Source organism: Haemorhous mexicanus (assembly GCF_027477595.1).
Source record: "Haemorhous mexicanus isolate bHaeMex1 chromosome 32 unlocalized genomic scaffold, bHaeMex1.pri SUPER_32_unloc_4, whole genome shotgun sequence".
In the NCBI taxonomy this organism is placed as follows: Eukaryota; Metazoa; Chordata; class Aves; order Passeriformes; family Fringillidae; genus Haemorhous; species Haemorhous mexicanus.
In genome coordinates, this window is record NW_026775985.1 from 1 (window position 1) to 11835 (window position 11835).

Here is an 11835-nt window from a genome sequence, read left to right on the forward strand (position 1 = left end):
AAAAAGGAGAAAAATGGGGATAAAGGAGAAAAATGGCGAAAAAAAGGAGAAAAAAGTGAAAAAAATGAGGAAAATGTGAAAAAAGGAGAAAAAAGTGGGAAAAAAGAGAAAAATGTGGAAAAAAGGAGAAAAATGGGGGAAATGAAGAAAAATGTGGGGAAAAAAGGAGAAAAATTTGGAAAAAATGAAAAAAATGTGGGAAAAAGGAGGAAAAAGTGAAAAGAAGGAGAAAAATGTTTAAAAAAGGAGAAAAAAGTAGAAAAATTGGAGAAAAATGTGGGGAAAAAAGGAGAAAAATGTGAGAAAAATGAAAAAATGGGGAAAAGGAGGAAAAAGTGAAAAGAAGGAGAAAAATGTTAAAAAAAAGGAGAAAAAAGTGGAAAAATTGGAGAAAAATGGGGAGAAAAAAGTGAAAAAATGAGAAAAATGTGGGAAAATGGAGAAAAAATGGTAAAAAAGGAGAAAAATGTGGGAAAAAGAGAAAAATGGGGGGGAAAAGGAGAAAAAAGTGAAAAAAATGAAAAAATGTGGAGAAAAAAGGAGGAAAAAGTGACAAAAAGGAGAAAAATGTGAAAAAAAGGAGAAAAATGGGGAGAAATGGAGAAAAATGTGGAAAAGAGGGAAAAAATGTGGAAAAATAGGAGAAAAATGTGGAAAAAAAGAGAAAAAAGTGGAAAAAAGGAGAAAAAAGAAATAAAAAGGGATAAGAAAGGACAAAATTGACAAAAAAGTGGAAAAAAAATGGGATAAAAGTACCAGGAAAGGAGATAAAAGGACAAAAGGGAGCAGAAAAGGGATAAAAAGAGAGGGAAATGGGCAAAAAAATACAAAAAGGGAAAGAAAATGAAAGAAATGGGACAAAACTTGATAGAAAAGGGAGAAAAAGCAACAAAAAAGGGAGAAAAATGAAAAATAAGGGGATGGGAAATGGGGAAAAAGGACAAAAAAAGGCAAAAAATGAAGAATAAGGGAGAAAAATGAAGAATAAGGGACAGAAAATGGGGAAAAAAGGACAAAAAATGCAAAAATGAAGAATAAGGGAGAAAAATGAAGATTAAGGGACAGAAAATGGGGGGAAAAGGAAAAAAATGAAGAATAAGGGAGAAAAATGAAGAATAAGGGACAGAAAATGGGGAAAAAAGGACAAAAAAGGACAAAAAAGGACAAAAAAGGGACAGAAAGAGGAGGAAAAAGGAGGAAAATTATTTTAAAAGGATAAAAAAATGAGAAAAAGAGACAAAAAATGACCAAAAAAGTGAAATTGGGTCTCTCACCTGCGTGGGTGTCGCCAGGGAAGGGAAAGTGACCTGGAGGGAAAAAATGGGACAAAAATGAGATGAGAAAGGGAGAACAGGGAGAAAAAAGAATGGAAGAGGGAGAAAAGGGGGGGAAAGTGGTCAAAAAACAGCAGAAAAGGAAGAAAAAGGGGCAAAAAAGGGAGAAAAAGTGACAAAAAAGAGACATAAATGGGACAAAAAGGGACAAAAAGGGACGAAAAATGACAAAAAGTGACAAACCAGGGACAGAAAAGGACAAAATGGGACAAAAATTGACCAAAAAAAGCAAGAAACAACAGGATAAAAGTGATAAAAATGGTATAAAAGGGACAAAAAGTGACAAAAAGTGACCAAAAAGTGACAAAGATGACGTAAAAGTGACGAAAAGTGACATAAAAATGGCATAAAAGTGACAAAAAGGGACATTAAATGACATTAAAGTGATAAAAAAGACAAAAAGTGACAAAAAATGGACAAAAAGGGACAAAAAGGGACATAAAAGCGATATAACAGGGACAAAAAGTGACAAAAAGTGGCAAAAAGTGACAAAAATGACATTAAAGTGACAAAAAGTGGCAAAAAGTGACATAAAATGACATAAAATGACATTAAAGTGATAAAAAATGACAAAAAGTGACAAAAAAGGGACAAAAAGTGACATAAAAGTGACAGAAAGGGACAAAAAATGACAAAAAGTGACAAAAAAGTGACGGAAAGGGGACAAAAAGTGGCAAAAAGTGACATAAAATGACATTAAATGGCATGAAAGTGATAAAAAATGACAAAAAGTGACTTAAAAGTGACAAAAAGTGACAAAACAGGGACAGAAAAGTGACAAAAAATGACCTAAAAGTGAGAAAAAATGGCATAAAAGGGTCAAAAAATGATAAAAAATTGAATAAAATGGACAAAAATTGACATAAAAGTGACAAAAAATGACAGAAAGGGACAAAGATGACATAAAAGTGACAAAAAGTGACATAAAAATGGCATAAAAGTGACAAAAAGGGACATTAAATGACATTAAAGTTATAAAAAAGACAAAAAGTGACAAAAAATGGACAAAAAGGGACAAAAAGTGACATAAAAGTGATATAACAGGGACAAAAAGTGACAAAAAGTGGCAAAAAGTGACAAAAAATGACATTAAAGTGAAAAAAAAGGGACAAAAAGTGACATAAAAGTGACAGAAAGGGACAAAAAGTGACACAAAAGTGACAAAAAAGGGACAAAAAGTGACAAAAGGTGACAAAAAAGTGACAGAAAGGGGACAAAAAGTGGCAAAAAGTGACATAAAATGACATTAAATGGCATTAAAGTGACAAAAAATGACAAAAAGTGACAAAAAAGGGACAAAAAGTGACGTAAAATGACATAAAATGACATAAAAGTGACAAAAAATGACAAAAAAGTGACAGAAAAGGGACAAGAAGTGACAAAAAGTGACAAAAAATGACAAAAAGTGGCAAAAGGTGACAAAAAAGGGACAAAAAGGGACAAAAAATGAAAAAAATGACAAAAAAGGGACAAAAAATGACATGAAAGTGAGAAAAAGTGACAAACAATGACATAAAAGTGACAGAAAAGGGACAAAAAGTGACAGAAAGGGACAAAAAATGACATTAAATGTCATTAAAGTGATAAAAAAGACAAAAAGAGACAAAAAATGGACAAAAAGGGACAAAAAGGGACATAAAAGTGATATAACAGGGACAAAAAGTGACAAAAAGTGACAAAAAATGACAAAAAGGGACAAGAAGTGACAAAAAGTGACAAAAAATGACAAAAAGTGACAGAAAAGTGGCAAAAAATGGACAAAAAGTGACAAAAAGGGACATAAAATGACATAAAAGTGACAAAAAGTGACAAAAAAGGGACAAAAGGGGACAAAAAGGGACATAAAATGACATAAAATGCCATAAAAATGACAAAAAATGACATAAAAGTGACAGAAAGGGACAAAAAGTGACTTAAAAGTGACAAAAAAGTGAAAAAAGATACATAAAAGTGACAGAAAAATGACAAAAAGTGGCAAAACAGGGACAAAAAATGACATTAAATGACATTAAAGTGATAAAAAAGACAAAAAGTGACAAAAAATGGACAAAAAGGGACAAAAAGTGACATGAAAGTGATATAACAGGGACAAAAAGTGACAAAAAGTGACAAAAAGTGACAAAAAGTGACAGAAAAGTGACAAAAAGTGGCAAAAAGTGACATAAAATGACATAAAATGACATTAAAGTGATAAAAAATGACAAAAAGTGACAAAAAAGGGACAAAAAGTGGCAAAAAAGTGACAAAAAGGGACCAAAAAGGGACAAAAAGTGACAAGAAGTGACAAAAAGTGACAAAAATGACAAAAAGTGACAGGAAAGTGACAAAAAGTGGCAAAAAGTGACATAAAATGTCATAAAATGACATTAAAGTGATAAAAAATGACAAAAAGTGACAAAAACGGGACAAAAAGTGACATAAAAGTGACAGGAAGTGACAAAAAGTGACAAAAAGTGACAGAAAAGTGACAAAAAGTGGCAAAAAGTGACATAAAATGACATAAAATGACATTAAAGTGATAAAAAATGACAAAAAGTGACAAAAAAGGGACAAAAAGTGGCAAAAAAGTGACAAAAAGGGACCAAAAAGGGACAAAAAGTGACAAGAAGTGACAAAAAGTGACAAAAATGACAAAAAGTGACAGGAAAGTGACAAAAAGTGGCAAAAAGTGACATAAAATGTCATAAAATGACATTAAAGTGATAAAAAATGACAAAAAGTGACAAAAAAGGGACAAAAAGTGACATAAAAGTGACAGGAAGTGACATAAAAGTGACATAAAAGTGACAGGAAGTGACATAAAAGTGACAGGAAGTTACATAAAAGTGATAGGAAGTGACATAAAAGTGACAGGAAGTGACATAAAAGTGGCAGGAAGTGACATAAAAGGGACCTAAAAGTGACAGGAAGTGACACAAAAGGGACAGGAAGTGACCAAAGGTGACCGGAGGTGCCCCGGAGGTGGCCCCGGGGTGTCCCCGGTTGTCACCTGAGCCGAGGTAGCGGCTGAGGCCGAAGGTGAAGAGGAGGAGCCCCAGGAGCAGCGCCAGCACCGCCAGCGCCACCAGCAGGGACAGCCTTGGGGACAATCCCGGGGCTGCGGGGACAAAAATCGGGGAAGAAATGTTAAAATTCATCCCTGGCAATTGGAAAAAATTATCCCGGAAAATGAAAAAAAAAATCCACCCGAAATTAAGAGAAAAAACACAAAAAAATTGAAAAAAATCCACCCAAAATTCAAAGAAAAATCCCCCAAAAAATTAAAATAATTCACCACAAAATTGAAATAAATCCACCCAAAATTTAAAAAAAATCCACCCAAAAATTCAAAGAAAAATCACAAAATATTGAAAAAAAATTCACCCCAAAATTTAAATTAATCCACCCAAAATTGAAAAAAAAATCCACCCAAAATTCAAAGAAAAATCACAAAATATTTTAAAAATTTGCATCCCCAAAATTTAAATAAATCCACCCAAAATTGAAAAAAATCCACCCAAAATTCAAAGAAAAATCACAAAATATTGACAAAAAAATTCACCCCAAAATTTAAATAAATCCACACAAAATTGAAAGAAAAATCCCCAAATTTAAATAAATCCACCCAAAATTCAAAGGAAAATCACAAAATATTTTAAAAATTTGCATCCCCAAAATTTAAATAAATCCACACAAAATTCAAAGAAAAATCCCCCAAAAAATAAAATAATTCACCACAAAATTAAAAAAAAAAAATCCACCCACAAAATTCAAAGAAAAATCCCCAAAAATATTTTAAAAATTCAGCCCTAAAATGTAAATAAATTCACCCAAAATTCGAAGAAAAATCCCCAAAAATTTAAAAAATTTTTTTAAAAATTTCCAAAAATTCCCCAAAAATTTTAAAAAATCCCCAAAAATTCCCAAAAAATTCCCAAAAATCCCCAAATTGCAAAATTTTTAAAAAATTCCCAAATATCCCCAAGGGAAAAACCAAGAAAACACCCAAAACTGTGAAAAAAAACATTAAAAAATGCACCTAAAATTAAAAAAAAATCCAAAATAAACCCTCCAAAAATTCACAAAAAAATCCCAAAAAATCCCAAAAAAATCCCCAAAAAATCCCAAAATCCCCAAAACCCCAAAATGCCTCAAAATTACCCCAAAATTCCCCAAAATTTCCTCACCCCACGTGACCCTGAGGGGCTCCTCCAGGCTGGGGTGCAGCGCCAGGCACTCGAAAGTGTCCCCAGACGTCCCCGGTGGCACCTGGATCGACACCCGCGCCCAGAAGGTTCCGTCCCCCACCGGCAGCGCCCGCGGTTGTCCCGAAGTGTCACCAACGTTGTCCCCAACGGTGTCCCCGACGGTGTCCCCGACGATGTCCCCGTTGCGGAGCCACCTCAGGGTGATCTCGGCGGGGGAGAAGCCCCAGGCGTGACACGCCAGGGCCAGCGCGGGGCCCGAGCGCTCGGGGACGATGCGCAGCTGGGGTGGCGCTGGGGGGGACATTTGGGGACAGAAAGGGACATTTAGGGGCAATGTGGAGGCGGCTTTGTGTCACCAAATGATCAGAAAATGGCAAAAAATGGGCTCAAAATGGCCCCAAAATGGCGAAAAATGGGCTCAAAATGGGCTCAAAATGGCCGCCAATGTCCTGAGGGGATCAAATTCCCCCCACAAAATGGCCGCCAATGCGCTCCAAAATGGCCGCCAGTGTCACCAAATGGGCCCCAAAATGGGCCTAAATGGGCCCAAAATGGCCCCAAAATGGACTCAAATGTGTCCCCAAATGTGTCCCCAAAAGTGTCCTCAAATGTTTCTCAAAATGGCCCCAAACTGGCCCTGAAATGATCCCAAAATGTCCCCGATGGTGTCCCTAAATGTGGCCTAAAATGGCCACCAATGTTCCCCAGAATGGCGCCAAAATGGCTCCCACAAAATGGCGTCAAAATCAGCCCAAAATGGCCCCAAAATGGTCCCAAATTTTCCCCAGAGGTGCCTCAAAATGTGTCCCCAACCATGTCCCCAACGGTGTCCCTGACGATGTCCCCATTGCGGAGCCACCTCAGGGTGATCTCGGCAGGGCAGAAGCCCCAGGCGTGACACGCCAGGGCCAGCGCGGGGCCCGAGCGCTCGGGGACGATGCGCAGCTGGGGTGGCGCTGGGGGGACATTTGGGGACAGAAAGGGACATTTAGGGGCAATGTGGAGGTGGCTTTGTGTCACCAAATGGTCAGAAAACGGCGAAAAATGGGCTCAAAATGGCCCCAAAATGGCAAAAAAAGGGCTCAAAATGGGCTCAAAATGGCCGCCAATGTCCTGAGGGGATCAAATTCTCCCCACAAAATGGCCGCCAATGCGCTCCAAAATGGCCGCCAGTGTCACCAAATGGGCCCCAAAATGGGCCTAAATGGGCCCAAAATGGCCCCAAAATGGACTCAAAGGTGTCCCCAAAAGTGTCCCCAAAAGTGTCCTCAAATGTGTCCCCAAATGGCCCCAAACTGGCCCTGAAATGATCCCAAAATGTCCCCGATGGTGTCCCTAAATGTGGCCTAAAATGGCCACCAATGTTCCCCAGAATGGCGCCAAAATGTCTCCCACAAAATGGCGTCAAAATCAGCCCAAAATGGCCCCAAAATGGTCCCAAATTTTCCCCAGAGGTGCCTCAAAATGTGTCCCCAACCATGTCCCTGACGATGTCCCCGACGATGTCCCTGTTGCGGAGCCACCTCAGGGTGATCTCGGCGGGGGAGAAGCCCCAGGCGTGACACGCCAGGGCCAGCGCGGGGCCCGAGCGCTCGGGGACGATGCGCAGCTGGGGTGGCGCTGGGGGGACATTTGGGGACAGAAAGGGACATTTAGGGGCAATGTGGAGGTGGCTTTGTGTCACCAAATGGCAAAAAATGGGCTCAAAAAGGGCTCAAAATGGGTTCAAAATGGCCGCCAATGTCCTGAGGGGATCAAATTCCCCCCCACAAAATGGCCGCCAATGCGCTCCAAAATGGCCGCCAGTGTCACCAAATGGGCCCCAAAATGGGCCTAAGTGGGCCCAAAATGGCCCCAAAATGGACTCAAAGGTGTCCCCAAAAGTGTCCCCAAAAGTGTCCCCAAATGTTTCTCAAAATGGTCCCAAAATGGCCCTGAAATGATCCCAAAATGTCCCCGATGGTGTCCCTAAATGTGGCCTGAAATGGCCACCAATGTTCCCCAGAATGGCGCCAAAATGGCTCCCACAAAATGGCGTCAAAATCAGCCCAAAATGGCCCCAAAATGGTCCCAAATTTTCCCCAGAGGTGCCTCAAAATGTGTCCCCAACCACGTCCCCGACGGTGTCCCCAACGATGTCCCCGTTGCGGAGCCACCTCAGGGTGATCTCGGCGGGGGAGAAGCCCCAGGCGTGACACGCCAGGGCCAGCGCGGGGCCCGAGCGCTCGGGGACGATGCGCAGCTGGGGTGGCGCTGGGGGGACATTTGGGGACAGAAAGGGACATTTAGGGGCAATGTGGAGGTGGGTTTGCGTCACCAAATGGTCAGAAAATGCCGAAAAATGGGCTCAAAATGGCCCCAAAATGGCGAAAAAAGGGCTCAAAATGGGTTCAAAATGGCCGCCAATGTCCTGAGGGGATCAAATTCCCCCCACAAAATGGCCGCCAATGCGCTCCAAAATGGCCGCTAGTGTCACCAAATGGGCCCCAAAATGGGCCTAAATGGGCCCAAAAGTGTCCCAAAATGGACTCAAAGGTGTCCCCAAAGGTGTCCCCAAAAGTGTCCTCAAATGCGTCCCCAAATGGCCCCAAAATAGTGAAAAATGGGCTCAAAATGGGCTCAAAATGGCCGCCAACGCCCTGAGGTGTCACCAAGTGTCGTCCTCAAAATGGCCGCCAATGCGCTCCAAAATGGCTGCCGGTGTCACCAAATGGGCCCCAAAATGGGCCTAAATGGGCCCAAAATGGCCCAAAATGGCCCCAAATGTGTCCCCAAAAGTGTCCCCAAATGTGGCCCCAAATGGCCCCAAAATGATGAAAAACGGGTTCAAAATAACCCCAAAATGTGGCCCCAAAATGGCCGCAAATGTCCCCAACATCCCCAAATGTCCCCAATGTCCCCAATGTCCCAAACATCCCCAATGTCCTCAGTGTCCCCAATGTCCTCAGTGTCCCCAATGTCCCCAATGTCCTCAGTGTCCCCAGTGTGTCCAAGGTGTCCAATAGCTCCAATGTCCCCAATGTGTCCCCAATGTCCCAAATGCTCCAAATGTCCCCAATGTGTCCAATATCCTCAAATGTCCCCAATGTCCCCAATGCCTCCAATGTGCCCAACATCCTCAGTGTCCCCAATGTCCCCAGTGTCCCTGATGTCCCCAATGTCTTCAGTGTCCTCAATGTCCCCAATGTCCCTGATGTCCCCAACCCCCTCAATGTCCCCAATGTCCCCAATGTCCCCGATGTCCCCAGTGTCCCCAATGTCTCCAATGTCCCCAAAGTCCCCTATGTCCCTGATGTCCCCAACATCCCTAATGTCCTCAACCTCCCCAATGTCCCCAACACCCCCGATGTCCCCAATGTCCCCATTGCCCCCAATGTCCCCATTGTCCCCAATGTCCCCAATGTCCCCAACCCCCTCAATGCCCCCAATGTCCCCGATGTCCCCATTGTCCCCAATGTCTCCAATGTCCCCAATGTCCCCAATGTCCCCAATGTCCCAAATGCCCCCAATGTCCCCATTGCCCCCAATGTCCCCAACCCCCTCAATGTCCCCAATGTCCCCAATGCCCCCATTGTCCCCAATATCCCCAACCCCCTCAATGCCCCCAATGTCCCCAATGTCCCCATTGTCCCCATTGTCCCCAATGTCCCCATTGTCCCCAATGTCCCAAATGCCGCCATTGTCCCCAAAGTCCCCTATGTCCCCATTGTCCCCAACCCCCTCAATGTCCCCAATGTCCCCAATGTCCCCATTGTCTCCAATGCCCCCAATGTCCCCAATGTCCCTGATGTCCCCAACATCCCCAATGTCCTCAACCTCCCCAATGTCCCCAATGTCCCCAACACCCCCGATGTCCCCAATGTCCCCAATGCCCCCATTGTCCCCAATGTCCCCAACCCCCTCAATGTCCCCAATGTCCCCGATGTCCCCAATGTCCCCAATGTCCCCATTGTCCCCAATGTCCCCAATGCCGCCATTGTCCCCAAAGTCCCCTATGTCCCCATTGTCCCCAACCCCCTCAATGTCCCCAATGTCCCCAATGTCCCCATTGTCGCCAATGCCCCCCAATGTCCCCAAAGTCCCCTCTGTCCCCATTGTCCCCAACCCCCTCAATGTCTCCAATGCCCCCAAAGTCCCCAATGTTCCCAATGTCCCCGATGTCCCCATTGTCCCCAATGCCCCCATTGTCCCCAATGTCCCCAATGTCCCCATTGTCCCCAACCCCCTCAATGTCCCCAATGTCCCTGATGTCCCCAACGCCCCCATTATCCCCAATATCCCCAATGTCCCCAATGTTCTCAGTGTCCTCAATGTCCCCATTGCCCCAATGTCCCCAACCCCCTCAATGTCCCCAATGTCCCCGATGTCCCCAATGTCCCCAATGTCCCCAATGCCCCCATTGTCCCCATTGTCCCCAATGTCTCTGATGTCCCCAACCTCCCCAATGTCCTCAACCTCCCCAATGTCCCCAACACCCCCTCAATGTCCCCAATGTCCCCAATGCCCCCATTGTCCCCAATGTCCCCAATGTCTCCAATGTCCCCAACGTCCCCAATGTCCCCAATGTCCCCAACACCCCCAATGTCCCCGATGTCCCCAACACCCCCAAAGTCCCCATTGCCCCCCGAAGTCCCCGATGTCCCCAATGTCCCCCATGTCCCCTCACCTCTCAGCGGTGGCCACACCCTCCCGGGCAGCTCCTGGCAGAGGCGCCGGCGCTGCCGCAGCCGCTGTCCCCACCTGCTGTCCCCGTCCAGCGCCCGCGCCAGCCTGTCCCCGAGTATCCCCAAGGGTCCCCCCGGCAGGCAGGGGCCAGCGCGGGGTCCCCGCAGGTCCCCGCACACCAGTGGCATCTGGGACAGGGCCACCAGCACCTCCTGCGAGCCGTTGGTGGCCACCAAGGAGCCGTCGGCGGCCAGCGAGCACCACGAGGCCACCTGCAGCACGAAGGGGGCTGAAAGGGGACAAAAAAATGGCATTTTGGGGACATTTTTTGGGGGATTTTAGTTGGATTTTTGGGGATTTTTTGGGGGATTTTAGTTGGAATTTTTGGGGATTTTTTTGAGATTTTTGGGGGGATTTTTTTGAGATTTTTTGGGGATTTTATTTGGATTTTTTGGGGATTTTTTGGGGGATTTTAGTTGGATTTTTTGGGGATTTTTTTGAGATTTTTTTGGGGATTTTTTTGAGATTTTTGGGGATTTTTTGGGGGATTTTAGTTGGATTTTTGGGGATTTTTTTGAGATTTTTGGGGATTTTTTTTGGAATTTTATTTGGATTTTTGGGGGGTTTTTTGAGATTTTTTTGGGATTTTTTGAGATTTTTGGGGGGATTTTTTGGGGAATTTTATTTGGATTTTTGGGGGATTTTTGTGAGATTTTCGGGGATTTTTTTGGGGGATTTTATTTGGTTTTTTTGAGGATTTTTTTGAGATTTTTGGGGATTTTTGGGGGATTTTATTTGGATTTTTGGGGGATTTTTTTTAGATTTTTCTGGGTTTTTTTTTTTTTGAGATTTTGGGGGATTTTTAGGAGATTTTTTTTGGATTTTATTTTGATTTTTTTAGGGATTTTTAGGGGGGTTTTTTGAGATTTTTGGGGATTTTTTTGGGGAATTTTATTTGGATTTTTTGGGGATTTTTTGGAGATTTTGGGGGATTTTTTGGGGGATTTTATTTGGATTTTTTGGGGATTTTTTTGAGATTTTTGGGGATTTTTAGGGGAATTTTATTTTGATTTTTCTGGGATTTTTTGGAGATTTTTGGGGATTTTTAGGAGATTTTTTTGGGGATTTTATTTCGATTTTTCTGGGATTTTAAGAAAATTTTCCCGATTTTGGGGGAGGGGTTTATTTTGATTTTTTGGGGGGCTTTTTTAAGATTTTTTTGTGGAATTTTTTTAGGATTTTTCTGGATTTTTTTGGTGGTCTTTTGGAAACCTCCAAACCTCCCCAAATTCCCGATTTTTCACCCCAAAATCCGCGCCCCTCCCCACACATTTTTTAGGGCGGATCCCCCCCGACCCCCCCTCATTCCCAACTTCTCCTTTTCCCAAATTTCCCCAAATTTTTTCCCCTTTTTCCCATTTTTTCCCCCAAATCCGCGCTCCTCACCTGCCCCGGGAGCGCCGAGCGCCGCCAGCAGCAGCGGCAGCATCGCGGACTGGGACGAACTGGGACGAACTGGGACGAACTGGGAGGGACTGGGAGGTGCTTTTGGGGACATTTGGGGGCATTTTTGGAGCAGCCAATGGGAGCGCGAGGAAGGCGCGCGTCACTCGTTGCCAGGCAGGGCAGGGCTGGGAGAGGCAGCGAGA

At 43.6% G+C, this 11835-nt stretch overlaps 1 protein-coding gene across 1 annotated transcript; it reads right to left on the reverse strand.

Moving 5' to 3' along the window:
* Positions 1–1106: 1106 nt before the first annotated feature.
* Positions 1107–11776, reverse strand: LOC132322688 (HLA class II histocompatibility antigen, DM beta chain-like; the record flags this gene model as incomplete). The annotated part of the gene is made up of 8 exons (XM_059837381.1): positions 11633–11776; positions 10188–10475; positions 7619–7774; positions 6999–7141; positions 6373–6466; positions 5501–5866; positions 4324–4431; positions 1107–1307 (listed from the first exon to the last, which is right to left on the reverse strand). Coding segments are annotated over exons 1-8 (1468 nt in total), but the record flags the coding sequence as incomplete, so codon positions are not given.
* Positions 11777–11835: the final 59 nt, after the last annotated feature.